Raw genomic sequence first — 27,273 nt, forward strand, 5'->3', positions numbered from 1 at the left:
CTGTCGGCCCTGCATTAAAGACCAACATTGGTTACAGAAAATGTTGATAAATAAAAATATATACCAGTTTCATTTAAGGACCAAAAAAATTACAGCTGTGCCATATCAGTTGCAAAATAGTTGGGAAGTGATTGTCGATGTACCGATTCCATGACACATGGTTTATGAATTGACACGCAAAACGACGCCGTATTTAAATTATTATACAAAATTCTTGCAACCAATAGAATGTTATATATGGGGGATAAAATCTTCCCAGTTCTGCAGATTTTGTTGCGAGGAGGCAGAGTCATTAGATCATTTATTTTGGTACTGTCCATATGTAGCTCATTTTTGGTCACAGGTCCAGGAATGGCTGAAGAATTGCAACATTTACCTCGAGCTAACACTGCAGATAGCACTACTGGGTGATTTGAAAAGTCATAGTCAATCGATCAATAATATAATAATTATTATTATTATATAATAATTATAAAAATGTTTCATTTACAATCTGTTGAAGCTATGAGAATAGAAAGGTTCAGTACTTTTGTGAAGCATCACAGCACAGTTGAAAAATATATGGCAAATAGAAATCCAATAAGAGATAGATGGGAGGGGTTGAATGGAGCTGAAGGGTGGGTCTAATAATGACAAGATAACAAAAGTAAAACATACAGGTCTGTAAAATGTATATAGGTTCAGAACTTTTGTGAAATAGCACAGTTACAAATGGAAATCAAACTGGATGGACATCAGAAATAGAAGGCCAGGACTAAAAACAAACAAAATATAACTATTGTAAAATAGATTGTCTGTAAAATGTGTATAGTATGTTTTAGCTGGAAGTAGAAGCCCAAGTGTTATTGTTTATTAGTTTACTCCAATTGGGAGAGCGGTGGAGGGTTTACGGGGAATAATAAAGGAAGGTATATAAACAAAAAGTGTGTAGGTATATATATATATGTGTATTTGTATGTATATATATGTATGTACAGTTGAAGTTGGAAGTTTACATACACTAAGTTGACTGAGCCTTTAAACAGCTTGAAAATTTTCACAAAATGATGTCATGGCTTTAGAAGCTTCTGATAGGCTAATTGACATAATTTGAGTCAATTGGAGGTGTACCTGTGGATGTATTTCAAGGCCTACCTCAGTGCCTCTTTGCCTGACATCATGGGAAAATCTAAAGAGAAATCAGCCAAGACCTCAGAAAAACAATTGTAGACCTCCACAAGTCTGGTCCAACGCCTGAAAGTACCATGCTCATCTCTACAAACAACAGTACGCAAGTATAAACACCATGGGACCACACAGCTGTCATACCGCTCAGGAAGGAGACGCGTTCTGTCTCCTAGAGACAAACGTACTTTGGTGCGAAATGTGCAAATCAATCCCAGAACAGCAAATTACCTTGTGAAGATGCTGGAGGAAATAGGTACAAAAGTATCTATATCCACAGTAAAAAAAAAAAAACAAGACTACGGTTTGCAACTGCACATGGGGACGAAGATCATACTTTTTGGAGAAATGTCCTCTGGTCTGATGAAACAAAAATATAACTGTTTGGCCATAATGACCATCGTTACGTTTGGAGGAAAAAGGGGGAGGCTTGCAAGCCGAAGAACACCATCCCAACCGTGAAGTGCGGGGGTGGCAGCATCATGTTGTGGGGGTGCTTTGCTGCAGGAGGGACTGGTGCACTTCACAAAATAGATGGCATCATGAGGGAGGAAAAGTATGTGGATATATTGAAGCAACATCTCAAGACATCAGTCAGGAAGTTAAAGCTTGGTCTCAAATGGATCTTCCAAATGAACAATGACACCAAGCATACTTCCAAAGTTGTGGCAAAATGGCTTAAGGACAACAAGGTCAAGGTATTGGAGTGGCCATCACAAAGCCCTGACCTCAATCCTATAGAAAATTTGTGGGCAGAACTGAAAAAGCGTGTGCGAGCAAGGCCTACAAACCTCAGTTACACCAGCTCTGTCAGGAGGAATGGGACAAAATTCACCCAACTTACTGTGGGAAGCTTGTGGAAGGCTACCTGAAACGTCTGACCCAAGTTGAACAATTGAAAGACAATGCTACCAAATACTAATTGAGTGTATGTAAACTTCTGACCCACTGGGAATGTGATGAAAGAAATGAATGCTGAAAGAAATTATTCTCTCCTATTATGCTGACATTTCACATTCTTAAAATAAAGTGGTGATCCTAACTGGCCTAAAACATAATTTTTACTCTGATTAAATGTCAGGAATTGTGAAAACCTGAGTTTAAATGTATTTGGCTAAGGCATATGTAAACTTCTGACTTCAACTGTGGATATAGATACTTTTGTACCTGTTTCCTCCAGCATCTTCACAAGGTCCTTTGTTCTTTGGGTCTTGGCTGATTTGCTTTGATTTTCCCATGATGTCAAGCAAAGAGGCACTGAGTTTGAAGGTAGGCCTTGAAATACATCCACAGGTACACCTCTAATTGACTCGAATGATGTCAATTAGCCTATCAGAAGCTTCTAAAGCCATGGCATCATTTTCTGAAATTTTCCAGCTGTTTAAAGGCACTGTCATCTTAGTGTATGTAAACTTCTGACTCACTGGAATTGTGATACAGTGAAATAATCTGTAAACAATTGTTGGAAAAATTACTTGTGTCATGCACAAAGTAGATGTCCTAACCGACTTGTCAAAACTATAGTTTGTTAACAAGAAATTTGTGGAGTGGTTGAAAAACGAGTTTTAATGACTCCAACCTAAGTATGTAAACTTTTGACTTTAACTGTAGATAGGGGTGTGCCTTTTCAAATCATATCCAATTAATTGAATTTACCGCAGGTGGATTCCAATAAAGTTGTAGAAACATCTCAAGGATGATCACTGGAAACAGGATGCACCTGAGCTCAATTTCGAGTCTCATAGTAAAGGGTCTCAATACTTATGTAAATAAGTTATTTCTGTTTTTTCTGGAAAACATTTCTAAAAACCTGTTTTTGCTTTGTCATTATGGGGTATTGTGTATAGATTGCTGAGGAAATGTTTTTATTTAATACATTTTAGAATAAGGCCGTAACGTAACAACATTTGGAAAAAGTCGAGACGTCTGAATACTTTCCGAAGGCACTGTATGTCAAAGTGTGTCCTATGCATGTTGAAAACACTATCTTAAAACTACTGGGTGTGTAAAACTCCCTTGCCAACAGACAAAGAGCTATGACTGGATCAGCGGTTCACCAATCAGGGCCTTGATTGGCTCGGCAACAGTAACAATATGTCATGTGTGATAACTCTTTTTTTGTTCCCACAAATGTTTTTACAACGTTCCCTAGAACATTAATGTCTTATGTTTGGCAGCCATGTTCTGTGTATATTTGGTGGAACGTTGATGGAATATTCTCCTCAGGGAACGTTCTCTAAAGTTGTGGGAACGTTTGTTGTTAGATGGGTGACGCATTGATAGCCTGCCTACCATTGACTATAGCATATGCACACAAATGGTGAACGGGAGGCGCGCTCAATCTTATGAGTTGAGATTGAGAAATTAAAATTCATGACAACTAATGAAAATACACAGAAGCCAATGTTAACATCCCTAGGCCGCCTTAACCACCTGCTGGAGGGCCGTGGACAGAGAAATTCCTCTACTAAGCCGTGATGCAACCAGTCAGGATGCTCTCGATGGTGCAGCGATAGTATTTGGAGAGGACACGGGGCATGATGCATTTCTACAGCAATAAAACATTACCTTTAGAAATACATACGATATACTTTGGATGGTTTTTATGTTTTTATTGACAGAAGTAAAATGTATTCTGGTTCAGAACGGGCAACAGGTAGCCTAGTGGTTAGAGTGTTGAGCCAGTAACCGAAAGGTTGCTGGATCGAATCCCTGAGCTGATAAGGTAAAAATCTGCCGTTCTACCCCTGAACAAGGCAGTTAACCCACTGTTTCCCGGTAGGCCATCATTTTAAATAAGAATTTGTTCTTAACTGACTTGCCTAGATAAATAAAGGTTACATTTATTTATATTTTTTGAAAGAACAAGCGGTTAGAAATGGTATGCATTAAGGTTAGATAGGCAGACTAACATTTACAGGGCATTACAGGGCATATGTTTTGATCACGGCTCACTGAGGGCAGGGTGATCATTATCCCTCTGCTTCACCAAGAAGGTCAAAGGGTCTCCTAGGGGCCGGCCCATCCGGATGTGAGCCAGCAGTTCCTGAGTCATATTCAGGGCGTTGCGGGAGGTATAGAGGTAAGAGAGGTCAGAGTTCATGCTGGAAGGGGCGTACTCCCCACAGGTGAGGCCCCCAAGCCCTGGGGCGCAGTCGACCTTGTAGGAGTAGAACAGGCTTCCGTGATTCATGGGACACATACTGTTATGAAACCCAGCTTTGACGGGCTGGACTTTGCATTCCCCCAGGAGATCGTTCGACCAATTGTCCTCATCGTATACAGTGAACTTGAGCTCGCTGGCCAGGGAGAGCTTGACTGTCCCAAATTTGAAGACCTCATTCCACACGGGGTTGTCGTTGTCATGGATCACCTTGGTCTGCTTGAAGTCTTTGTCCATGGCCACCTTGACGAATCAAATCAAACTTTATTGAAAGCTACAGTATGTGATTAGAAAAACGACGTCCCCGTCACTTGTTTTAGTATGCAGCTCGGGTATGGGGCTAGGGAGATGTAATCCTTGTCAAATCCTAGACTGTAGCTTTAAAGTGCACTTGAAAACAAACTTCATAGTCAATGAAAATTCAAAAATAAAAGAGATGAATAATACCTTGACGAAGCCGTCGGTCTGGGAGGTGGTGTCCCCCCAGAGGTCCCTGGCTTTCTTCACGGTGACGGTCACGTGAGCCAAGCCCTTCTCCTGCGGGCAGCATTGGCTGGTCATCTCCTTACTGGTCTGGCACACACACTGACAGGAGTCATGGGTACTGGACCTGGAGCTTCCCTTGCACTTCCCGGAGCAGTGCTTGAACAGGGCGTGTTTCAGGATGTAGTCCTCCACGGCCTTCTTCAGCCCCGCCCTCTTGCTGGACTTTTTCACCAATAGGTGGAGAGGATGGAGGGAGTAGTTGATGATATCAGGTATGGTCTTTAGGCTACTTGCCCAATCAGCGAAGGCCTTGGAGTTTTCACCAATCTTGGAGAAGAGCAGGTCGGGCGTTCCGTCCGTCTGTCCCCCCACCACCTCGGTAAACCTGTTTGTTTGTTGTTTATCGTCAGTCATGTTTTGTCTGACATCAGGACCTTATTGGAAATGTGTTTTTTATAAGTCTTGTATAATGCCCATTAATCCCACCAAAAATCGATAACATTTATAAAATCAATCAAACCTCTCGTTGAAGGTACTGCTGAAGGTGTCACTGGTGTTACGTTTCTTGAGGTCATTCTTGCAGAACTTTGTCTCTGCATTGGCTTCGGCTGTTCCGGAGCTGGTGGCGACAGAGGCCTCGGCCTCCAGGCAGTCCTTGACCTCGTTCTCATTGTAACCATTGATGGCCGCCTAGGTTTGGGTTCATTAAAACATCTTGGTACATATGCAGACTCTTACGTAAAATTTGATGTCATACAATAAAATTAAAAACAGATAGAAATATATATATAATCTGCCTAAATACATGAACAACGCATTTTCAATAAGTTGTACACAACAAATAGGCATACCACGATCAATAATATGGAGAATGTCATTTGCAGAGTTTGAGAAGTCTTACCTTACACACGCGCAGTGAGGTGACGCTCTTCACCCGCCCCCCCAGTTTAACCTTCCGGATATAGTGGGTACCAAAGGTGGAGAGGAAACGATTGTAGTCAGCCTTGGTCTGTTCGGTGTAGAGGGGGGGCAGGATGCCCAGGGAGCGAGAGAACTCAGGGTGCAGGGGAGGGTCCTCTATCAGGCGGTAACTGAGGAAGAAACCCAAGATAGAGAAAGATAACAAAGTAGTCTATTCTCTAAGTGGTTTTGTCATTTTGTGGCCTTTTTGAGGGGTGCATCAAAGAAAGTCCTCGCCTAAAAGTAGACCGATCTATGGGGATAGAAGTTCGACTATTTTCAAGAAGTCTAATTCAATAACAATGTCGAGGCTACAAAAGGTCAACAAAACACATTATGTAGTTACAATTGAAACAGGATCTTCTATCACAAAATAACTATTCTTTAACACCCCAGAGAGTGTGCACAACTCCAACCCTCACCTATAATATCCCACCTGTAAATATAACCTTTATTATACCTATTCTATATTATAATCCAGAGTGTATACATTACTATAGCCTGTAGAGGGCAGTGTTGGCTATATAAAGGAAGGTGAACTTCATAATACAAGTGAAGTTATTATAGTCATAGAAGTAATAGGTAACCTGTAATAGGAGCAGTGTATATCCTGTTTGATGAAGCTGTACTTGTCCTTCTTGGACTGGCTCATCACCGTCTTGGCAGCTCTGGAGTGGGTACCCCCCACCATGGCCGACCCATTAGCCTTGGGGACATTAACTTCCAGACCAATCTGCCAACTGCCGTCCACCTATATATACACATTGGTGGTGGATAAAGTGAGTTTACCCCATAATGGGATTCTTATTTCTATTAGTAGTATTATTCATTTGATTAATATTTATATATATTATTAGTCTTATTATAAAATGCTTAATATATCAATTATTATTTCAGCAGTAGTAGTAGTATTTGTTATAGTAATAGTTGTTGTAGTAGTATTCGTTGTAGCTATAGTAGTAGTATTAGTGGCTGTAATAGTAGTAGTAGTAGTAGTAGTATTACATCTGTCTGGCTGCTGCTCACAAACGACTCGCTGGAGTCGTAGACAATGCTGGACAACTTCATGTGACACTGATGCGAGGGACGCCAGTCCACCACAGCCGCAGGCAGCCTCTGAGTCTGGCCCTCCATGAAAGGGTTAACACAGAGGGTACAGGCTCCATTTTGGGTCTTCCAGTTGTCCACGTCAACAACATAGGCCTGCTTGCGCTCCATGGTGACAATGTTGAAACCCTCGCCCGCCAGGTTGGTACCGGGAGCTGACAGGGCAGCCTTGCACTCTGCTGGCCGGCCCGTGGTGCACGAGGGCAGGACAGGGGGCAGCCACCATCCCCACAGCCATAGAAGGGTCACCAGAGTAGTCTGTATGCCTGGAGAGGAGGAGGCGGTAGATATGCAATTCAAGAGTGTTCTTTAATATTGATCCAAAATCTAAAGTTGTCAGACATTTTCAGACTTCAAAAGTAGTCTAGTGTTAAGATATTGTGGTGCTATTTTGAATGAAACACAAGAGTGTTATTGTATGTGCCAGAGATTTGTATAGCGAAAGCTCAGATAATTCAAGAGTCCATATGCCCCCGTGAGAGACCGGCGTTCGCTACCGGAGTGGACTTCTTCAACTGCACACCTCTTATCTGTCTCCCTACTCACTTCATCTCTGTAATAATCTCCATTAAACAATACAAGGCGTAGGTTGATTGGACTGCTGTTCCCCTAAAAAAGTTAGGAAAGGAAAAAAATGACAAAAGAAAAGAAAGTATTGTTTTCTTTTGGAATTACTATAGTGCAGGGACCCCCACCCAGGCCAACCGTTGACCCAGGGACCCCCACCCAGGCCAACCGCTGACCCAGGGACCCCCCCACTCAGGCAAACCGCAGACCCAGGGACCCTCACCCAGGGAAACCAGTGACCCAGGGACCCCCGCCCAGGAAAACCGGTAACCCAGGGACCCCCACCATGGTATTATCAGCTGAATAGCAAGGAGAAGTAATCAACATTTTAAAATTAATATATTTGATTTCTTTGTATTATTTTGACCTACTCACATTATAATTGGAAGTGTAAACTACATATTAGTTTAGGTAACTAAAGGTAACTCCAAACACATTTTCACTAATATCAGCTGTTTAAATAAAGGTTAGCCATGTGTTTTGGTAAAAATGATTCAATCTGTATTGCTGAAGTGCTACAGGTTGTGTGATAGAAATGTAAAGGTCATTTCCCATTGAGCCGACATATGTAGCGTTTACCGTGAATGCAGCCCCGCTAACACGGCACCATTGCCTTTGCACTTGCAGCGACTAGTATTCACGTGTGCTTTTTCAATGCCTATGTCAGATACTTTGACTATCATTTCTCTGTAATTAGCTCCAATTAGTGTAATTTGCTCAATATTAGAGTTTGAGAAATAAAGTTGACATCATTAGAAAGAATATATTATCATAGTTTCTACTGTATGTATGCAATTCAAAATGTGTTTATTCTGTTGTTGCTAGCGATATTCATAAAAGCATTTTAGAAGAAAAAAAATGTGCGGACCCACTGCAGTATCTCCACGGAACCCCGGTTGAATACCCCTGATATAGAGTAACCTCTTACCTGACATACCAATCACAATCTCTTGGTAACGATGAGGTTGATGAAAATCAACTCCTAGAACAATGGAGCGTTCTGACCTGTTTGTCTGTGTGATGACTGACTAACTGACTGAAGGAATCACGATCTGGGATGTATTTTTGTTGTTGTTGTTGCGGTCAAGGCTTTGTTTATAAAGACGGGGCCTGCGGTTTTCTTTGGATATATATAGTATACCACCACAAGCTGTTGCAATGTGTGTTGGTGTGAAAGTGGATGTTCACTTACGAGAAACCCTTCGCAGACAGATGGATGAATGTCTCATGGCACTAGAAAAACAAGATTAGGACCAGAAGTTTTATTCCACTGTTTGCACACCCTCTCACCTATGTGCTCCTGCTCTCCATGATTAGCCAACCTCGCATCCAATCAAATCAGTCCTATGCATAGCCACTTTGCATACAGAGCCATTTCCTTGCTTTGGCAGTCAACCTCCCTTTGAGCTGTGTGGACTGCATCTGGTACTGAAGCCTACAGTAGTCTACTCCTGGATGTATAAACAGCCTTCCCTATTCCTCCTAGTACTACCACCACCCTCTCCGCTGTAGGGTCTGTACCCAGGCTAAGATGCGTCCGTTGCGGGTCTACCTGCTGGCCCTCCTCCTGTTGGCAGGGATCTGGCTGTCTGGTGCCAGTGTATCCGACAGCTTTAAAGACTGCAGACAGTTTTTCTACATGAGGGCAGCACCGACGGGCATCGACGGGACCAGGGACAGCCTCAAGAGGATCTGCCAGCACTACGGGGACAAGGCGCGCTACGCCACCCTGTACGACGGCAGCCGTCGCCTGCCCCTCTACTCAGCCTACACCTTTAAGAAGAACGACGGGAAGAAGAGGATGGACACGCCCTGGATGTACGAGCCACAGGTAGAGATCTGTTATCGTGTCGCAACATCACAGCAGGTAGAGAGAGATCTTCAACAGCAACTTACTGTGATACTCTCATGCAATACCGCAGTATTCTCCTATAACAGTCCCATCTTAAAGACTTACCGGCCAATGCATCGGGTGTCCTGTCTTTGTCATGAGGGCTTGCTTTTTCTCCACCTAAACAAATGATTGTCATCTAACCATTCTTACTATCTAAATTTAACTTTTCAAAAACCTCTTTATTTTTACAAACTATCTTATCTGTCATACATGTCATTAAATCATCAACCCCCCCCCCCCCAATCACTCCACAGCTGGCGTCTGGGAATGAGGGTGGGAACATGAAGGTGCTGCCCCCTAGTGACGACCTGGAGCCTCTGCTCCAGGAGAGCCAGGCGGTGCTGGAGGACTACTCAGACGCCGTGGAGTACTCCCGAGGCCTGCTCAACCCAGACCAGCACCAGGCTGACCCAGATGATAAGGCCTCCACCTACACCCTGACCAACGTGGTACCCCAGGTCAGCCATTTTGTTATCAAATACATTTTTTGAATGATCTTGGGATAATATAAATCATGTTATAATTAAGCAATAAGGCCCGAGAGGGTGTGGTATATGGACCATATACCACAAACCCCTGAGTTGCCTTTTTTGCTATTAAAAACTGGTTACCAACATAATTAGAGCAGTAAAATAAATATTTTGTCATACCTGTGGTATTCGGTCTGATATACCACGGCTGTCAGCCAATCAGCATTCAGGGCTCGAACCACCCAGTTTATAATCCTAATTAGAATGTAATGTTATGTTAATGTTAGCTAATGTCCTGGTACCAGATCACAGACTTCCTGGAAGAGACCTGGAGCTCCTACTTGGATACCGTGCGCCGCCGCCTCAATAACTTTTGCCGCGGAAAGCAGTCCTACGTGGTAACCGGGGTGACAGTCTCCGGGGCGACCATACGTCGGGGGAACGAGGACCGCATGGGGATCCCCAAACACGTGTGGTTGGCTTACTGTTGCCCACGGTTCGACCGTAACTCTCCCTACGAGGTGCGTTTCATGTTCCCTAGCTATGGTGCCTATGCACTGAATGAACAGGAGGACCATGCAGTCATGGAGGTGCCTTTAAAGACACTGGAGAGCTTTCTGAGGAAACAAACAGACATGGATAGTAATCTGGCTATCTTCTACGAGGACTGTGTGTCAGAGAACACCTTCAAGAAGAAGAGGAAGAGATAGGCCTCTCTCTCTGTGTGTGTGTGTGTGTGTGTGTGTGTGTGTGTGTGTGTGTGTGTGTGTGTGTGTGTGTGTGTGTGTGTGTGTGTGTGTGTGTGTGTGTGTGTGTGTGTGTGTGTGTGTGTGTGTGTGTGTGTGTGTTTTAGTTTTTTTTACTGTGATAGTTTTTTTTACTGTGATGGGGGTGTAAATTGACCAATTGAAGAAAGTTTTATTTTATTCACGTTTTATACTCTTACAAAGTAACTGTCGATTATTGTCATGCACAATCAATCAACTGAACTGAAAATACAATAAAAAGCTCTCGTCGGTCTCAAACGTGTGAGAAACCACATCACGAAGCAACACTTTTCTTCACACCTCATAGAAACGCTCTGAACAAAGTGTGCTGCATGCAACTTAAACCGACAGGACGACAGTATACTGCTTCAATGAAAGTACCATAGTAAGCTACAGCTGTAATGTTGTAACGCAATAAAAAATATTCTGTTCAATGTAGTTTCACAGCCAATATTTGCATGGAATACGGGACATACACGGTGCTGTGTAAAAACAAATTGTAGAGGCATGGTGCATGAGTCGACTAGGACTCACTGCAGCTAACCACACGTCCATGGTAACCCAATGCTTGCACACAGATAGCGCTGGCTGAATGAGAGTCACTTCTTTGCATACTATCAGTGGGTTTATGGTTCTCACCAGTTCTATTCTACAGTTCTAAAACACTGTTCTCAGACCTGCTGAAGAAATCATGACATCACCTACTCTGGAAGCCCTCCCTTCATCTCACCTCCTACCCTCCATCCTTCCTTCCCTCCCTATTCCCTCCTCCCATTCTCCTTCTCTCTTCCATAGCCACACTAACCGTCCAGTGCAGGTACAGACAGACAGGATAGTGTATCCACACCGCACTATGTTGCTGTCCTGTGTGCTCCTGGCTCTGGCCCTGCTTCCTCCCCCAGTAAACCCCAGTGTGGACTCCTCCTTCAGGGAATGCAGCCAGTTCCTGTACCGGGGCCTGGCCCCAAGGGGCCTCCAGGGGACTCTGGGCCTCCAGAAGGTTTGCCAGCATTACGGGGACAAGGCGCGCTACGCCACCCTGTACGACCCAGCAGGCAGGATCCCCCTCTTCTCCGCCTACACCTTTAAACGCTCCAATGGTGAGAGCAGGGAAGGTCTGCCCTGGATGTACGAACCACAGGTAAGGGCCTAGACTTTTGTTTTGTTACTAACTATACTGATAGGTCTCTATGGTCGAGATCAAGCATCTCCCTGGTCTACACAGACAAAGTCATAGAGACACAATCGTCTGTTCTATTGAAGTCTGTGGTCAAATCAAACTGAAGAAGAGGAGTCGGTGAGTCGTTCAAAGAATAGACGGTCTGCTACAGTGGGGAGAATAGGGCTTTAAGGCGATACGTAGACAGTAGAGCACATTAAAACATTCCCTCTAGTGCTCTGACCTGCTGGTTTAGTAGTCTTGATAAGCATGACGCACAATGAACAGCTTTCACCTGACAAAGTCTTAAGTAGTAGATACACATTGTTACATAGTATTAAGAAACGATATTCCTGTTCACATTTTCTATCTGCAATGATTTGTTGCACTCTACCCCTCTCTCGCTCTCCTCTTGGCTCATATACTGTGTCGTACCTATTTTCTGTCTGTGTAATCACACGCTGGCATCGCTCTAACCCTCTTCATCTCCGTCTTTCTCTCTCCTCCAGCTGTCCAGTGGCTCTGGGACAGGTAACATGCAGCCCTTTCCCCGTTCTCCCTCCAGCCTCCTGGCCCTAGAGGAGAGCCAGGCCGTGCTGGCCGACTACTCCTACGCAGTCGTCTACGAGCGTGGCCAACTGAACCCCGACCAGCACCAGGCCAGTCCTGGGGACAAGGCCTCGACCTACACCCTGACCAACGTGGTTCCCCAGGCTAAGGAGTTCCTCCACCACCACTGGCTACCCTACCTGGAGGACATCCGCAAACGCCTCAACAACTATTGTCGCGGAACGGCTTACGTCATCAGTGGCGTCACCACCACTGGCAACACCATCCGGAGAGGTAACGTTAACCGGGTGGGGGTACCGAAACATCTGTGGACAGCCTACTGCTGTCCTGATTTTGATCTCAGCACGCCGTATGAGCTCAGGTACAAGTTCCCTACTTACGCAGCCTACGGGCTTAATGACGTGGTAGATAACGCGGTCACGGAGACGTCGACGAAGAGCGTGGAGGCGTTGGTGAATAGAGAGATGGCTGTGGATCAGGACTTCCAGCTGTTCAATGGAAACTGTGTCCCTGAAATGTGAACGGTTATGAGAGTGAATATCAAGAGACAATCTTTTAAAGAGAGAGAGATGGGGGGAGAGAGAGATCGAGGGAGATGCTCCTGCCACTGAAAATATAAATGATATAGTGATATTTATGAAATGACTAACCAATAAAGCAATCATTATACATTTATGTTTAATTAATTGTTTGTCGTCATTTAATCCGTGACAATATTAATACCACAAAACACCAAATTAGCCCATATTATCAAGAGTTTCCATTCACCAATCATTTGATCCTATGCCCAATACACACATGTGCAGACAAATACACTTCAATGGCCTTTACTAGCAAATGGGTCACTGACAGACACATTCAAAGTAATTCACCCATGTCAATGAGGTACATGACCCTTGTTTACCGCTTTAAAGGAAGATAAGAATTTGCTGCAAGGGCTCTCTTTGATTTCCCATCAAGTCACTGCCTGAGTCCACATGTCGCCGACAGAACGTTACATGGTCATGCAGCATAACAAGACCATCATCTATGAGTCCAGTAACCAGAGTCTGCTAGGATGAGATGGAAACTACCACATGCTGTATAACCACAAACACAGAGGAACTTGTCACCTCAGCGCGAGCTCAGCTGAGTGTGGTTTCTGTTCTAATTCTCTAGTACTCTTCAGAAAAAAACGCTTGATAGGAACCACTCGTTCTGGAGTGACAGTCATCTGCCAGAGTCTGTTATCAGTCACTAGAAGTTTCAATCCAGCGGAGTCCAGCCATACCACCAAGGCCACCAATAGCAAAACCCATCAGGCTTTGGCAATAGCCTGGTCCCAGGTCTCTTTGTGCTGTAGTGCCAACTTCTATAGTTGTTGTCATGCCAAAGACGATAAGGATTGGCAATACGGCACAAAGACATCTGGAACCAGGCTAGCAATGATATCTTTATTTCAATAGATCTCAGGTTGTCAATGATAGGCGGCTAAAGTCAGCTGATAGAGAAGGTGTGCATGGCTTTGCATAATGAGCCCAGATTAGGGAGCGCTAACGCTGACACACAGGTGTACCTCTCATTCAGAGCTGCCGGCACCAAGAACTCAGGGCAGGTACAGAAACACACACAAGTACTAAGAACGACAGAAAGACCGAGGGGAACCAAGACAGACAGAGAGACAGACTAGCTAAGTCACCATGGCCACACTCTGGGCACAGGCCTTCCTCCTGGTCACCATAGTGATGACGGATGTCCGGGGAACGGTGGAGAAGGAGCTCTCTCCAGAGTGCAGGGAGTTCCTGTACATGGGGACGCCACCCGTGGGCCTGGAGAACCACTCGCTCCAGAAGATCTGCCAGCGCTACAACAACAAGCCGCGCTACGTCACGCTGTACGACACGGCCAACCACGTCCCCATCTACTCAGCCTACACCTTCAAACGCTCCGACGGGGAGAAAAGGGTGGACGTGCCCTGGATGTACGAGCCACAGGTAACCTGGAGACATTTTAAGTCAATAGTTGCATCCCAAAAGGCCACCTATCCCCTATTTAGTCCACTACTTTTGACAAAGGTAGTGCAATACATAGGGAATAGGGTGCCATTTGCGGTGCAGCCACTGTAATGCCAGTCCAGTGGATTAGTCCATATTGTAGTATATCATAAGGTATGTTTTGCCATCGCTTTTGAATTTGAAAGTATGTGGCGCTAGCTTCACTCTTTATATCATTTAAATGTAATTCAATAACACAAAGCCAATGCTCTATGGTCATCATGAAAATTACAGGATGCTGAACATCATTTCATAGGCTAATATTTGAATGATCATAAAGTCTCCTTTTTACAGCGAGCAAGCGTTTCAAAACGTAGCCTGTTCATGAATCTCATATCCATATCTACGACACTATTTATCGCTCCTTCATTCTCTCTCGTTGTTTGTTTGTCTCCCACCCAGCTGTCTACAGTTTCTGACACCAGGGAGATGCAGGCGTTCCCGCGCGGCTACATGCACAGAAACTTTGAGGACGCCCAGGCCATCCTGGACGACTACACCAACGCCGTCCTCTATGAGCGTGGCCACCTCAACCCTGACGAGCACCAAGCCGACCCAGACGACAAGGCCTCCACCTACACTCTGACCAACGTGGTGCCCCAGGTCCGCCATTTTGTTTTCAAGTTCTTTACTTAAAATTGTACTGTCACATTATGTATTGAACGAAAAATAACAGTGGGGTAATGGATTGAGATACCTTTTTTTAAATAAATGAAATTAAAATCCCAGTCAGAAATAATTTAATACCAAAGTAAAATACCAACACCAGTGGATAGCTTTAGCAACCAATAAACAGAGGCACCTTTGTATGAAGTAACACTGCCTTTAAGGTCAGAGAGTTCAGCGCTGGCACCTGGAAAGAGCAGGAGCACGTGATCCGCAAGCGCCTCAACAACTACTGCCAAGGCACCGCCTACGTTGTCACCGGAATCACCACCTCGGGGAACATGATCCGGCGCCATAACATTGACCGGGTGGCGGTCCCGACATACCTGTGGTCGGCCTACTGCTGTACCGACTACGACCGCAACGCGCCGTACGATGAGCGCTACAAGTTTCCGGCGTTCGCCCACTACGCCCTCAATGAGAAGGAGAACAACCAGGTAAATCTAGAATAAAAATAGATGTATTTTATATAGTGCCTTTCATTACAAAGAGAATCTCAAAGACGCTGTAAAAACGAACAAAACGAATGTAGCAATCTGGCAGGTCTTGGACGATGGTTTAGTGTAGTCTATTCTCATATACTGTTATATCACATACAACAATCCCGCAAGAGATGGGTCCCGAAAGGCGACTTGACACGTCAATAGAAATATGAATTTGTTTGTTCCTTCACTCACTCAATCGTTCATTTATTCATTCATCACTTTTGCTCCGTCCGTTCATTCATCCAACAGGTCCTGGAGTTGTCCATCAAGAAACTGGAGGAGTTCCTCCAGAGGTCCACCTTCGTGGACAAGAACTTCCAGATCTTTGTGGACGACTGTGTCCCGCCTGCCTTTGCTCTGCATTAGGATCCCCTGGTCTCTCAGTGGACTTGCCTCCCCAAACCACAGGACCTTACATTTAATTTACACTTCCTGCAATGGAAACAAGTAGTCAACAATAGCAGTCTTCTTAAAGTGCTGTTATTGACAGATTGATTCATGTTTTTCCCCCCCTCTCCAAATACTTTCTGCAAAGATCATGTAGGCCAAGATGATGTTCCCGTCTATGTCTGATTACATAAAGTTCACCCATCTTATGACATACAATTGATATATATTGTCATAAAAGGTGTCCTATAATGTGACATTAGCAAGTCTAAGATAAACATTCAGAGCAACATTCCGTTTGTGCGTGGGAGGGGTGTCATGTGACCTGTGAAGAAAATAACATACCAGCTCAAACATACAGTACAACGTGACAATAGAGGTTGTGGTTTACTCCTATGGTTGGTTGTGCTCGACTCTAGAATATGAGATATGAGAATGTGGTTGACATCCCCTCCGGCAGATGTTTAACACCTTCCACTACCCTCCTGTGGTTTTCAACAGGAAATGTGTAAAACAACAACTGTTCAGACAGGTCTTACAAATAATAAAGGTCGTTGCTACTTGTTTCACTGAAGTTCCTGGATGGAATGTTGTTTATCTATACGTCCACAGCACAGGATGCTGCTGAGGGGAGGACGGCTCATAATAATGGCTGAAACGGAGTGAATGGAATGGCATCAATCATGTGTTTGATTTATTTGATACCATTCCACTAATTCCGCTCCAGCCATTACCACGAGCCTCTCCACCCCAATTAAGATGCCACCAACCTCCTGTGATCCACAATCTTATTTACCGGAAGCGTATCATGCTAATTCCAGTGACAATCAAGTCTTTGAAGTAAAACTCTCATGGCACAGCTAGGTTTCCAGACTTCACCTACTACGCCTTCAACGAGGTAAATCTAGTTATTCTACTATTATATTACATACAGAATATTACTTTTGTGTCAAAAAATCCTGTAAGGGATGGGTTGCTAACGAATTGACGCATAAATAAAACATATAATCCACTCACTCATTCATTCATCCATCTCTTCCTCTGTTCCTCATCCACCAGGTCCTGGAGTTGACCATTAAGAAGCTGGAGTTCTTCCAGAGGTTTACCTTTGAGGAACTTCCAGATCTTTGTGGATGACTGTGTCACGCCATGCCTCTGCTTTGTATTAGGTGGACCACATTGAGTAGGAAAATGTTGTGTAACATTTCAGATAGAAATATGTTATGTAGAACAAACAGACATGTAGACTTAGGAATAATTTCAGATCTATTAATGACATTTCTATCTGAAGGTTCCAGAACTTTATGCCCTGCCAAACACACCTCTGGTCTCACTGTGGGCCTATGCCTCCCCAAAACTCCTTACATTTCATTTACACTTCCTGCAATGGAAACGGATTGGATTTATGCAATGGATTTATGTTTTTATGTAATTATGTACATGATGCTGGATAATGTTCCTACAGTGTCTTCGGAAAGTATTCATAGCCTTTGACTTATTTCCTAAACAAAGACTGCTAAATAATATGTATTAAATACTGCCAGAGTTATATTTTAACATGCTTAACTGAACATATCCATAAAATCACAGCCTGTGCTTTTCAGAGAAAGCCAGGAATTTCAACGAGCACCAAAATACCCCCATTGTGAAAAGAAAGGAAAACAGTCATTTTAACAAACAACTGAGAGGCTAAACATGTCTTTCCCTCCGTAGCTTCGTATTTGCTTTAAATCCTGTCTGCTGGAGAAACTCACTGTTTGTCTACAGCTTCAGATGTGATTTACAGTGCTTTCAGAATGGATTCATAACCCCTTGACTTATTCCATGTTTTGTTGTGTTACAGCCTGAATTCCAAATGGATTACATCGCTTTTTTCTGACCCATCTACACACAATACCCCATCATGACAAAGTGAAAACATGTTTTTAGAAATGTTAGCAAATGTATTCAAAATTAAATACAGATATCTCATTTACATAAGTTTTCACACTCCTGAGTCAATATGTTGTAGAAGCACCTATTGGCAGTGATTACAGCTGTGAGTCTTTCGGGGTAAGTCTCTAAGAGCTTTGCACACCTGGAATGTGCAGCATTTGCACATTATTATTTTCAAAACTTTTCAAACTCTGTCAAATTAGTTGTTTATCATTGCTAGACAACCTTTTTCAGGTCTTGACATATATTTTCAAGTATATTTAAGTCAAAACTATAACTCTGCCACTCAGGAACATTTACTCTCTTCTTGGTAAGCAACTCCAGGGTAATGTAGATTTGGCCTTGTGTTTTAGGTTATTGTCCTGCTGAATGGTGTATTCATCTCCCAGTGTCTGGTGGAAAGCAGACTGAACCAGGTTTTCCTCTAGGAGTTTGCCTGTGCTTAGCTCCATTCAGTTTATTTTTTAACCTGAAAAACTCCCTAGTCGATTACAAGCATACCCATAACATGATGCAGCAATCACTACGCTTGAAAATATGGAGAGTGGTACTCAGTAATGTGTTGTATTCAGGACAAAAAGGGAATTACTTTGCCACATTTTTTGCAGTGTTTCTTTAGTGCCTTGTTGCAAACAGGATGCATGTTTTGGAATATTTTTTTATTCTGTAGAGGCTTCCTTATTTTCACTCTGTCAATTAGGTTAGTATTTTGGAGTAACTACAATGTTGCTGATCCATCCTCAGTTTTCTCCTATCACAGCCATTAAACTCTGTAACTGTTTTAATGTCACCATTGGCCTCATGGTGAAATCCCTAAGCGGTTTCCTTCCTCTCCGGCAACTGAGTTAGGAAGGAAACCTGTATCTTTGGAGTGACTGGGTGTACTGATACACCATCCAAAGTGCAATTAATAACCATGCTCAAAGGGATATTTAATGTCTGCTTATTTTTTTACCAATAGGTGCCCTTCTTTACGAGGCATTGGAAAACCTCCCTGGTCTTTGTGGTTGAATCTGTGTTTGAAATTCACTGCTTGACTGAGGAACCTTAGAGCTATTGGTAGGTGTGGGGCGGCAGGTAGCCTAGTGGTTAGAGCGTTGGACTAGTAACCGAAAGGTTGCAAGATCGAATCCCTGAGCTGACAAGGTAAAAATCTGTCGTTCTGTCCCTGAACAAGGCAGTTAACCCACTGTTCCTAAGCCATCATTGAAAATAAGAATGTGTTTTTAACTGACTTGCCTAGTTAAATAAAGGTTAAATAAACAATCAACAATAAAAAATCATGTTAAACACTATTATTGCACAGAGTGAGTCCATGTAACTTATTATGTGACTGTTAAGCAAATGTTAACTCCTGAACTGCCATAACGTATTGACTCAAGACATTTTAGCGTTTCATTTTTTTATAAAATAATTTGAAATGTCAAAAAACAAAATTCCACTTTGACATGATGGTGTATGCCAGTGACACAAAATCTCAATTTAATCCATTTTAAATTCAGCCTGTAACACAAACAAATGTGGTAAAAGTCAAGGGGTCTGAATACTTTCTGAAGGCACTGTATGTCTGATTGAATAAAGTTCACCGATTCCAACAGTTGGATGACTCACTTCTTCTGACATACAACAGGTGTACTATATAGAAAAGCGTGCTATGATATGACTACTACATTAGCAACGCTTTTTATTCAGAGCAATATTCAGCTGCTGCGTAGAAGGGGGGTCATGCGACCTCTGGGGGTTAAACAACTCTCACATTCAACAGGAACTGAGTGAAACAGCAACTATTCAGACAGGTTTCACCAGTAATAATGAGTAGAAATAAAAACAAAGTCATTGCTACTGATTTCACTGAAATTCCTGATTGGAATGTTGTTTTTCTGTACCTCCACACACGTCTTTACTGGAAACCCATCATACTATTTCCAGTGAAAATCAATGAATCCACAAGAAGTCTGAAGGAAAATTGCCAGGCCTCCATTTTGTTTCAGAGCCTTCGTGAAGTTTCATTTCCAATCTACCACTGCACAACGCCTTATTCTGCTCACACCTCAGTCTTTACATGAGAGGATAAGACTAGCCACAGACCTACACACACACACACACACACACACACACACACACACACACACACACACACACACACACACACACACACTTTGCATCTCTCCACTTCAGGGAATGAGAGGCAGTGTACAGTGGAGAGATCACAATCAGCTCTGACTACATTCTACACCAATGGACACTGACACAGGTGACCTTGGGTCCCTCTTTACAGAGCAAAGAGCATGAGATACATAACAAAAGACACAGCCTTTCAGGGCCTAACAGAGCCTGTGTTTCCATATGACCAAGTAAAATACATCTATCCAATGCGTCATGCTTTAGCTGGGACTAGTCCTGGGTAATCTAAGAAAGCTGAACACTGATAACATTAACTGATGCTCTTCACTTTGCTATGGCCGGCTCGCCACTTTGAATATATGGAAATAGACCTGACAATGGGAAGTCGAGATGGGCCGACCCACTGAGTATCTCCTCATGAGAGAGATGAGACTGTACAGAGAGTTATAGACTACCACGGGAAAGAGTGAAGGGAGAGACAGGCATATCCCGCACGAAGTAGCAACAGTAGTGTGTGAAGGGCAGGAGGAGCGAGGGGAACACATGCCGACACAGAGGGAGGCAAACAAGACAACTAAACAAGATCAGTTCAAGAGAGAGACTGAGCAGCTAACATGGTCACCGTGAAACACTTTTCCATCTACTCTTCTCTGTCCCTGGCGGTCCTGCTGATACTGGGCTGTATGCGAGAGTCCCAGGCCGGGGTGGTGGAGGACTTTAACCACGTGGAGCGCTGTAAGGACTCCCTGTACATGGGAACCCCACCTCGGGGCTACTTCCTCAGTAACTCCCTGAAGAAGCTCTGCCAGCGCTACGAGGACAAGCCGCGCTTCGTCACCCTCTACGACCCCCACAAACACATCCCCGTCTACTCGGCTTATACCTTCAAGAAGTCCGATGGCGAGAAGAGGGTAGACTTCCCCTGGATGTTCGAGCCACAGGTAGAAGAGTGTGTGTGTGTGTGTGTGTGTGTGTGTGTGTGTGTGTGTGTGTGTTGGATTTCACCTTTGAACATAGGCCAAAATGTTTATATGCTCCAATATGGTGAGTCAGCATCCCCATTATGTCATTTCAAAACATATTTGATAAAGGTTCTCTCATGGATGCAGATGACTGACACCCATACACTAGTAGGTAAATCTTGCCGAGCTGTGAGGACAATATTGCTGCTCTAGGCAAAATTAGAAGCTTAAGCTAAGCCGCTTCATGGGCTGTGTGAATTGGTGTTACAATAGGACATTGTTGTAATCTGTTTGTGTAGGCAGCAGTATTGTGCATATGCAAATTAATTTAATCTTAATTTCTTCATCAAAATCCTCTCTTTCTCTCCCTCTGGCTCTATACCCCCCATCTCCGTCCGTCTGTATCCTCTACCCCCTCTCTCTCCCTCCACCCCCCTCCCCCTCCATCCGTCTGTAGTTGGCGTCAGAGAAGGGCAGTAGCAACATGGAGCCGTTCCCCCAGTCCTCCTCCCACATGCACATGAACTTTGAGGACAGCCAGGCGGTGCTGGAGGACTATGCTGACGTGGTCCAGTACGAGAGAGGGCATCTCAACCCAGACGAGCACCAGGCTGATCCCCTTGACAAGGCCTCCACCTACACACTGACCAACGTGGTGCCCCAGGTAAGTTGGTTCAGTCTGCACATATAAAAGGTAGTTTGGTGTGTCTACCTTACACTGTTTAAGCGTAGGATAGGGTGGAAGGAGAAGAAGTATGGGGAAATAACAGGAATGATCTTGCTTTTTGCCCCAGATCCGTGAGTTCAATATCGGGCCCTGGGCCGAGCACGAGGACCTCATCCGCAAGCGCCTCAACAACTACTGCCGCGGCAAAGCCTACGTGATCACCGGGGTCACAACCTCTGGGAACATGATCCGCCGCGACAACCTGGACCGCGTGGCCATTCCCGAGTACATGTGGTCGGCCTACTGCTGCACCGACTACGACCAGAACGCGCCCTACTTCCTGCGGTACAAGTTCCCGGCGTTCGGGGCCTACGGGCTGAATGACCGCGTCAACAACCACCTGGTGGAGGTTCCGGTGAAGAACCTGGAGAAGTTCCTCAGGGGAAGGATGGACGTGGACAAGAACTTCCAGATCTTCTACAACGACTGTGTGCCTGACTCATAGTGAGCAACCTTGTGATAGTCATTGCAATCATGCCAGCCTCAATGTCACCTCTACATTGTCATCTACTTTCTGTATCGAGTAGATTCTGAAAATATGAATGTAGCCTGTGGGTGAGTTGTTGCTTACAAGCAATAAAGATGATCTTTCAAACCTTGTTCCGGCTCCATTGTCCATTCAATGTATAACAACTAATGTGAAGTTTAGGCCTAACCCCTAGTTCAAGAAACAGCTTTTCGTAAGAAAATGAATCTCACTTTCATGCAGACACTGCTCCTAAAATGTGCAGTCAGACTCAGAGCCTTTTGAGACTATAGACATAGCAGAATTTGGGTGGCAAAACCCTTCTCCATGTAAAATAATCATGTCCAATTTAAAACCCAATGTCTGTTCTTTGATCAGAAGCTTCATTTGCATGTTGGCCTCTGGGTAACAAGAACAAGTCAGAGTGATTTGAATCAAGGAGAACTTGCCGGGCTTATATTCTCTACTGCAGAGACAGACTGCACTGAACCGCTTAGAAAAAAAGTCAAGATGTTGATTGTCTGGTATGAGATGAGAGGAATCCATAAGAATTCATGTTGGATAATTACTGTATTCACATTCCGGAATTATATTCACCAGGCTTGACTATCTTTTAAAGGTTTATTTACTGCCACAGAACTAGGGTTGCAAAATTCCCTGAAAAAAATGGTTTCCCAGATATCCCAGTTGGAGGATCCCTGATTTCGGGAACCGGGATTTCGGGAAAAACAGGGAATTTATTGAAAGTTCCAGGGGCCTCATTTATCAATATTACATAGAAACTATTCTCAAATACTACTTACGAATGGAATTTACCATGTTTGTTGGCAAAGAAAAAGTGTGATTTATCAAACAATCCTACGAGCCTCATATGCAGATAACCATAGATAAATACCAATTCTTCTCAGACTCAGTGCTCGTGCACGACATTGGCTATTTGCATTTCGAAACGCCCCTAATTAAACATATACGGTCAAAATCATCATTTTAAAGCCTGTGGGGACTATACAACGCCATCTTATGAAATACAACAGTGCTACCCATAAACGCTACGAAATCAAAAAAATTCAGACTGAAATAGGGGTGCTAACAACCATCATATCGAAGTAAACTTGGAGTCATGCAATTGCATGGTCTGTAGTCGAGGAAGCTGGTGGGAGGAGCTATAGGAGGACGGGCTCATTGTAATGGCTGGAATGGAATTAGGTTTCCATTAGTTTGATACCGTTCCCTCTATTCAATTCCAAGCATTACAATAAGACTCTCCTATTATAGCTTCTCCCACCAGCCTCCTCTGGTTTAGTCCTCCCACCACAACTCGGGAAACCATGCCATTTATTAGACTATGAAATAACTTATGAACTTCACAGGGTGGTGAAAGTGCACAGTGATGTTGATGCTAGTGATGCACCGATATGACATTTTTGGTCGATACCGATATTTTCCTTGCCAAAACACCCGATACGATAACCGATATTTACAATTTTAGCGGCCTTTTAAGCATTCTAGTACAGTTAAATAGTTAGACCACCGCGTCCATGTGTGTGTGTTAAGACACTGCATCTCAGTGCAAGAGGCGTCACTACAGTCCCTGGTTCGAATCCAGGCTTTATCACATCCGGACGTGATTGGGAGTCCCATAGGGCGGCACACAATTGGCCCAGCTTCGTCCGGGTTTGGCCGGGGTAGGCCGTCATTGTAAATAAGAATTTCTTCTTAACTGACTTTCTTAGTTAAATAAAGGTTACACACACACCAAAATGTTATTTTGGTGGCATTTACGTATGTCCCCATCAGTTACACCAGCTCTGTCAGGAGGAATGGGCAAAAATTCACCCAACTTATTGTGGGAAGCTTGTGGAAGGCTACCCAAAACGTTTGACCCAAGTTAAACAATTTAAAGGCAATGCTACCAAATACTAATTGAGTGCATGTAAACTTCTGACCCACTGGGAATGTGATGAAAGAAATAAAAGCTGAAATAAATCACTCTTTACTATTATTCTGACATTTCACATTCTTAAAATAAAGTGGTGATCCTAACTGGCCTAAAACAGGGAATTTTTACTAGGATTAAATGTCAGGAATTGTTAAAAACTGAGCTTAAATGTATTTGGCTAAGGTGTATGTAAACTTCCGACTTCAACTGTATATCATGCATCCCTAGTTGATGCTCCTCTCAAAAAAAATATAGAGAATCTTATTCTGGTGACATGATGATCGATGCTTGACTGACATTTGACAAATATTCTCTCTTATCCTTAATAATCTCATCATGTAGACTAGACAACCGGCACAGACTACCTGCACTGTATCTGTGAGCTGTTGGCTAGAGAGTACATGCCAAGACCAGAGTCGCCACATTTGCTACTTAATGTAACACAGCAGTTTGTGACAGAAGTATCAGTAGAGTTGAGCACACTCTGCAGCAAACAGTCATATTGATTAATCTCACTTGGGTTTACGCACAGATTTGCACATACGCATGATTGATAAATGAGGCCCCAGGAATATTGCAACCCTACACAGAACTAGAGTGATTCTGTTACTATGGTAATGTCCTCACACCATATGAAGTCTGCATTTATCCACAAGAGGGCAATAGTGTTATACTCATACACTACCTGTCCCTACTTGCTGTACAGGACAGTACAAATATATTTAACATATCTTTATTTGTGGATCATAACAGATATTCTCTTTCAAATATACATTATTTAAAAAATATTTTCTCAGATAATTACAACAGACATTTAATGAAACGATTATCCAATTAAGTCCTTACAAGAATTCTATCTGGCTGCAATTAGTGGGGAAAAAAGATCAGAATTGGGCTGCCTGTGTAAACGCAGCTAAAGAGTTCTCGACACATCGCTTCTTTTCCCCCTGATCTGTCCTTCTCCGTTTCATTTCCGGGAAGTCTGAGGCAGACACAAGTTATAGAAAGAGCTATGATCCAGTGACCCTACTTTTTTCCATGACACCCACCCCAGCCCCTGCACCGACGTCATCTCCAGTCTGGGCCCATAGTAGTGAGGGTCCATCACCAGCAGGTAGCTCCCCTGGCCCCCAGGCCGAGTGCACACACCCAGGATCCCCTTGGAGGAGTTGTCCCGGTCGCCTCCCATCATGACAGGGGACCCCTGGCTCTGGAAGTGCTGGTGGAGCTCCTCAGCAGCCCTCTCTAGTTCTACCCCTCCACCCCGCACGTGGACAACCTTACAGGGGACGTCGTAGTAGTAGTCGAGGACCAGGGCCGCCTCAAACGTCCCTATCCACTCGCGAGAACCAGCGAACATGGCAAGCTTGTCCCCCATTGCGACCAGGGCGTGCTGGATTTCGGGGAGGCTGGGTGGGGGTCTGCATTTGCCCTTAGGTGGTGGTGGGGCCCAGCTCTGGCACAGCCAAGAGGCCATGGTCTGTAAGGTGCGGTAGCCACAGCCCCAGCCCCTGTCGTCCTGTCCATCACACCCATAGTGGAAGTAGAGACACTCCCCAGATATTAGGGAGCATTTGACAACATCTGGTGCTGGGCTAGGAAGTCCAATGTGTGCATTCTTCAGCAGAGTCTCTGTCCAATCTGCATTACACTCTGTGCCTTTGTGTTTTTTTCCCTCCACTGCCTTTTCACCCCAGTCAATCCCCTCAGAAACGTTTTCCCCTAGATTAGCCATATGTCTTCAAGCCTTGAGAACCCTTGTCAATGTGGCAATTCTGCTGTTATTCCATGATGCACGTCATTTTCTTCTTCAATCTAAACCTTAAAAATCCAAGTAGAAGTGCAATTTTGTTACTCGGTTTTCCTGTTTCATTTACCTTGAATATTATTCGATGTACAGAGAAAAACATACGTGGAGTTTTTTACAGTCTGATCAAAACTGTGATTTAGTTCGTCGCTGAAATAGTTCCCTCTATCCGCAAAAGTTGACGAATGAGTTCCTATCTGGATTTGGTGGGAAACATTTTCTGAAACGACGTAGGCGCTTGTTATTGGTCACTATTTTATGGATTACACATTCTCAATATTTTGAACATAGATTGTCCCCCTTCCCTTAACACCTCCCTCTTCTTTTGCATCATGCGCACAGTCGCACACCTGTAAATGATTGATTGACAGCTGGCTGTCAGTGATCCTGCCTGGATGATCAGTCTAGTCTGTATGATTTTGTAATACTGTATAGCCTACCACATAAACTGTCAAATTCCGTATGATATTACGCATTGCAGTAATTAACACTTCTCAGTCTTACCGTTTTCACAGTCGAACAGATGTTTTTGTTACTAAAAATGAAATTGTTCTTGGTGGTGATCTCCCTTCCTTGTGCGCGTGTGGAGAAGATAATGACTGACGATGACCACAAAAAAAATATATTCCAACGGTCGTCTCGAGATTCTGCCAATACATTTTGTTGTTGGGTCAGCTTTTCTTTGAAACCGAAAATATGTCTCAATTTTGTCTCCCAAGTCCTCTAAAATGAGAAAAACATTGGGATATAGACGGGCTACAAGTAAAATGCTATGAAATGCAAGTGCCAAACGCAAAATTAGGATACAGTGAATAGATAATTCTTCAAAAAGAGAGAGGCATTGTTTTCGCAACCTCACATTCTTCTGCTGTGGTATATTTGCGATCACACAATTTAATGTGCATCCTGCCATCTACGATGCGGGATGGAAACAGAAAATAACGGAACTACCAAAAATAAATCAAACAACTTTTCATTTAAAAATAAATAAAACAGATATGATCTCGACGCAGGCTCAAGGGGAACCTGGGGGGTGGGTCTTCCCTTACCATTACTCCTTGCAAGTCTTCAGATGTAAAATCCCTAAGTTCCAAAAACGTTTCTGCCGCAGCCACAATAATGTCCAGTTTCTTCGACTTCTCGGAGACTTGCTGTGCAGTTTATAACTGTGGCAAGGAACACCTTTTTAATGCACATGGTATATTTGTCTTGCAGCAAACATTTACTACAGGCTGTGGTATATCCACTACCATATCTTCACTGGCATCACTTGTTATCTCAATTATTTTAATAGCCTCCGCATAGGAGATTCGATTGACCTCTCTATCCTCAATTTCATTCACCCTTACAGGGCACTCCAGGAACTAAGCATCACGATCCCCACCACAATTGCAACACTTCACCCTCACCACAATTGCAACACTTCACCCTCACC

At 43.7% G+C, this 27,273-nt stretch overlaps 5 protein-coding genes across 8 annotated transcripts; 4 read left to right on the forward strand and 1 right to left on the reverse strand.

Annotated features, from left to right (window-relative positions):
- Positions 1–3,761: 3,761 nt before the first annotated feature.
- Positions 3,762–27,079, reverse strand: ufsp1 (UFM1-specific peptidase 1 (non-functional)). 4 transcript variants are annotated; one of them, XM_055938275.1, is made up of 7 exons: positions 26,343–27,079; positions 6,779–7,146; positions 6,361–6,524; positions 5,715–5,904; positions 5,334–5,503; positions 4,775–5,198; positions 3,762–4,570 (listed from the first exon to the last, which is right to left on the reverse strand). In XM_055938275.1, the coding sequence occupies exons 2-7, from the start codon at positions 6,989–6,991 to the stop codon at positions 4,109–4,111; spliced, it is 1,623 nt and encodes a 540-aa protein (XP_055794250.1). In that variant the 5' UTR covers positions 6,992–7,146; positions 26,343–27,079; the 3' UTR covers positions 3,762–4,108. The 4 variants fall into 4 exon arrangements, with proteins under 4 accessions (XP_055794250.1, XP_055794249.1, XP_055794253.1 ...); XM_055938274.1 differs by lacking the exon at positions 26,343–27,079 and adding an exon at positions 8,376–8,761; XM_055938278.1 differs by lacking the exons at positions 3,762–4,570; positions 4,775–5,198; positions 5,334–5,503; ... (1 more) ...; positions 6,361–6,524; positions 6,779–7,146 and adding an exon at positions 24,751–25,852 and having other exon boundaries at positions 26,343–26,972.
- Positions 8,745–11,038, forward strand: LOC129865461 (endonuclease domain-containing 1 protein-like). The gene is made up of 3 exons (XM_055938280.1): positions 8,745–9,278; positions 9,596–9,799; positions 10,117–11,038. The coding sequence occupies exons 1-3, from the start codon at positions 8,979–8,981 to the stop codon at positions 10,519–10,521; spliced, it is 909 nt and encodes a 302-aa protein (XP_055794255.1). The 5' UTR covers positions 8,745–8,978; the 3' UTR covers positions 10,522–11,038.
- On the forward strand, positions 11,173–12,957 carry LOC129865460 (endonuclease domain-containing 1 protein-like). Its single transcript, XM_055938279.1, has 2 exons — positions 11,173–11,719; positions 12,247–12,957. The coding sequence occupies exons 1-2, from the start codon at positions 11,270–11,272 to the stop codon at positions 12,826–12,828; spliced, it is 1,032 nt and encodes a 343-aa protein (XP_055794254.1). The 5' UTR covers positions 11,173–11,269; the 3' UTR covers positions 12,829–12,957.
- On the forward strand, positions 13,830–16,244 carry LOC129865462 (endonuclease domain-containing 1 protein-like). The gene is made up of 4 exons (XM_055938281.1): positions 13,830–14,280; positions 14,743–14,943; positions 15,171–15,443; positions 15,741–16,244. The coding sequence occupies exons 1-4, from the start codon at positions 13,987–13,989 to the stop codon at positions 15,855–15,857; spliced, it is 885 nt and encodes a 294-aa protein (XP_055794256.1). The 5' UTR covers positions 13,830–13,986; the 3' UTR covers positions 15,858–16,244.
- On the forward strand, positions 20,552–22,113 carry LOC129864857 (endonuclease domain-containing 1 protein-like). Its single transcript, XM_055937143.1, has 3 exons — positions 20,552–20,878; positions 21,357–21,563; positions 21,694–22,113. The coding sequence occupies exons 1-3, from the start codon at positions 20,552–20,554 to the stop codon at positions 22,069–22,071; spliced, it is 912 nt and encodes a 303-aa protein (XP_055793118.1). The 3' UTR covers positions 22,072–22,113.
- Positions 27,080–27,273: the final 194 nt, after the last annotated feature.

Source organism: Salvelinus fontinalis, chromosome 11 (genome assembly GCF_029448725.1).
Source record: "Salvelinus fontinalis isolate EN_2023a chromosome 11, ASM2944872v1, whole genome shotgun sequence".
Lineage (NCBI taxonomy): Eukaryota > Metazoa > Chordata > Actinopteri > Salmoniformes > Salmonidae > Salvelinus > Salvelinus fontinalis.

Coding starts and splice junctions, on each gene's coding strand:
- ufsp1 (XM_055938274.1), bottom strand. Junction 5,504..5,714: donor CCTCACTGCGCGTGTGTAAG/GTAAGACTTCTC, acceptor ACCCAAACCTAG/GCGGCCATCAATGGTTACAA. Junction 5,199..5,333: donor AGCAGTACCTTCAACGAGAG/GTTTGATTGATT, acceptor ACAAACAAACAG/GTTTACCGAGGTGGTGGGGG.
- LOC129865462 (XM_055938281.1), top strand. CDS start 13,987: ATGGCCACACTCTGGGCACAGGCCTTCCTCCTGGTCACCATAGTGATG. Junction 14,944..15,170: donor TGACCAACGTGGTGCCCCAG/GTCCGCCATTTT, acceptor ACTGCCTTTAAG/GTCAGAGAGTTCAGCGCTGG. Junction 15,444..15,740: donor ATGAGAAGGAGAACAACCAG/GTAAATCTAGAA, acceptor TTCATCCAACAG/GTCCTGGAGTTGTCCATCAA.
- LOC129865461 (XM_055938280.1), top strand. CDS start 8,979: ATGCGTCCGTTGCGGGTCTACCTGCTGGCCCTCCTCCTGTTGGCAGGG. Junction 9,279..9,595: donor CCTGGATGTACGAGCCACAG/GTAGAGATCTGT, acceptor ATCACTCCACAG/CTGGCGTCTGGGAATGAGGG. Junction 9,800..10,116: donor TGACCAACGTGGTACCCCAG/GTCAGCCATTTT, acceptor TCCTGGTACCAG/ATCACAGACTTCCTGGAAGA.
- LOC129864857 (XM_055937143.1), top strand. CDS start 20,552: ATGGTCACCGTGAAACACTTTTCCATCTACTCTTCTCTGTCCCTGGCG. Junction 20,879..21,356: donor CCTGGATGTTCGAGCCACAG/GTAGAAGAGTGT, acceptor ATCCGTCTGTAG/TTGGCGTCAGAGAAGGGCAG. Junction 21,564..21,693: donor TGACCAACGTGGTGCCCCAG/GTAAGTTGGTTC, acceptor TTTTTGCCCCAG/ATCCGTGAGTTCAATATCGG.
- LOC129865460 (XM_055938279.1), top strand. CDS start 11,270: ATGACATCACCTACTCTGGAAGCCCTCCCTTCATCTCACCTCCTACCC. Junction 11,720..12,246: donor CCTGGATGTACGAACCACAG/GTAAGGGCCTAG, acceptor TCTCTCCTCCAG/CTGTCCAGTGGCTCTGGGAC.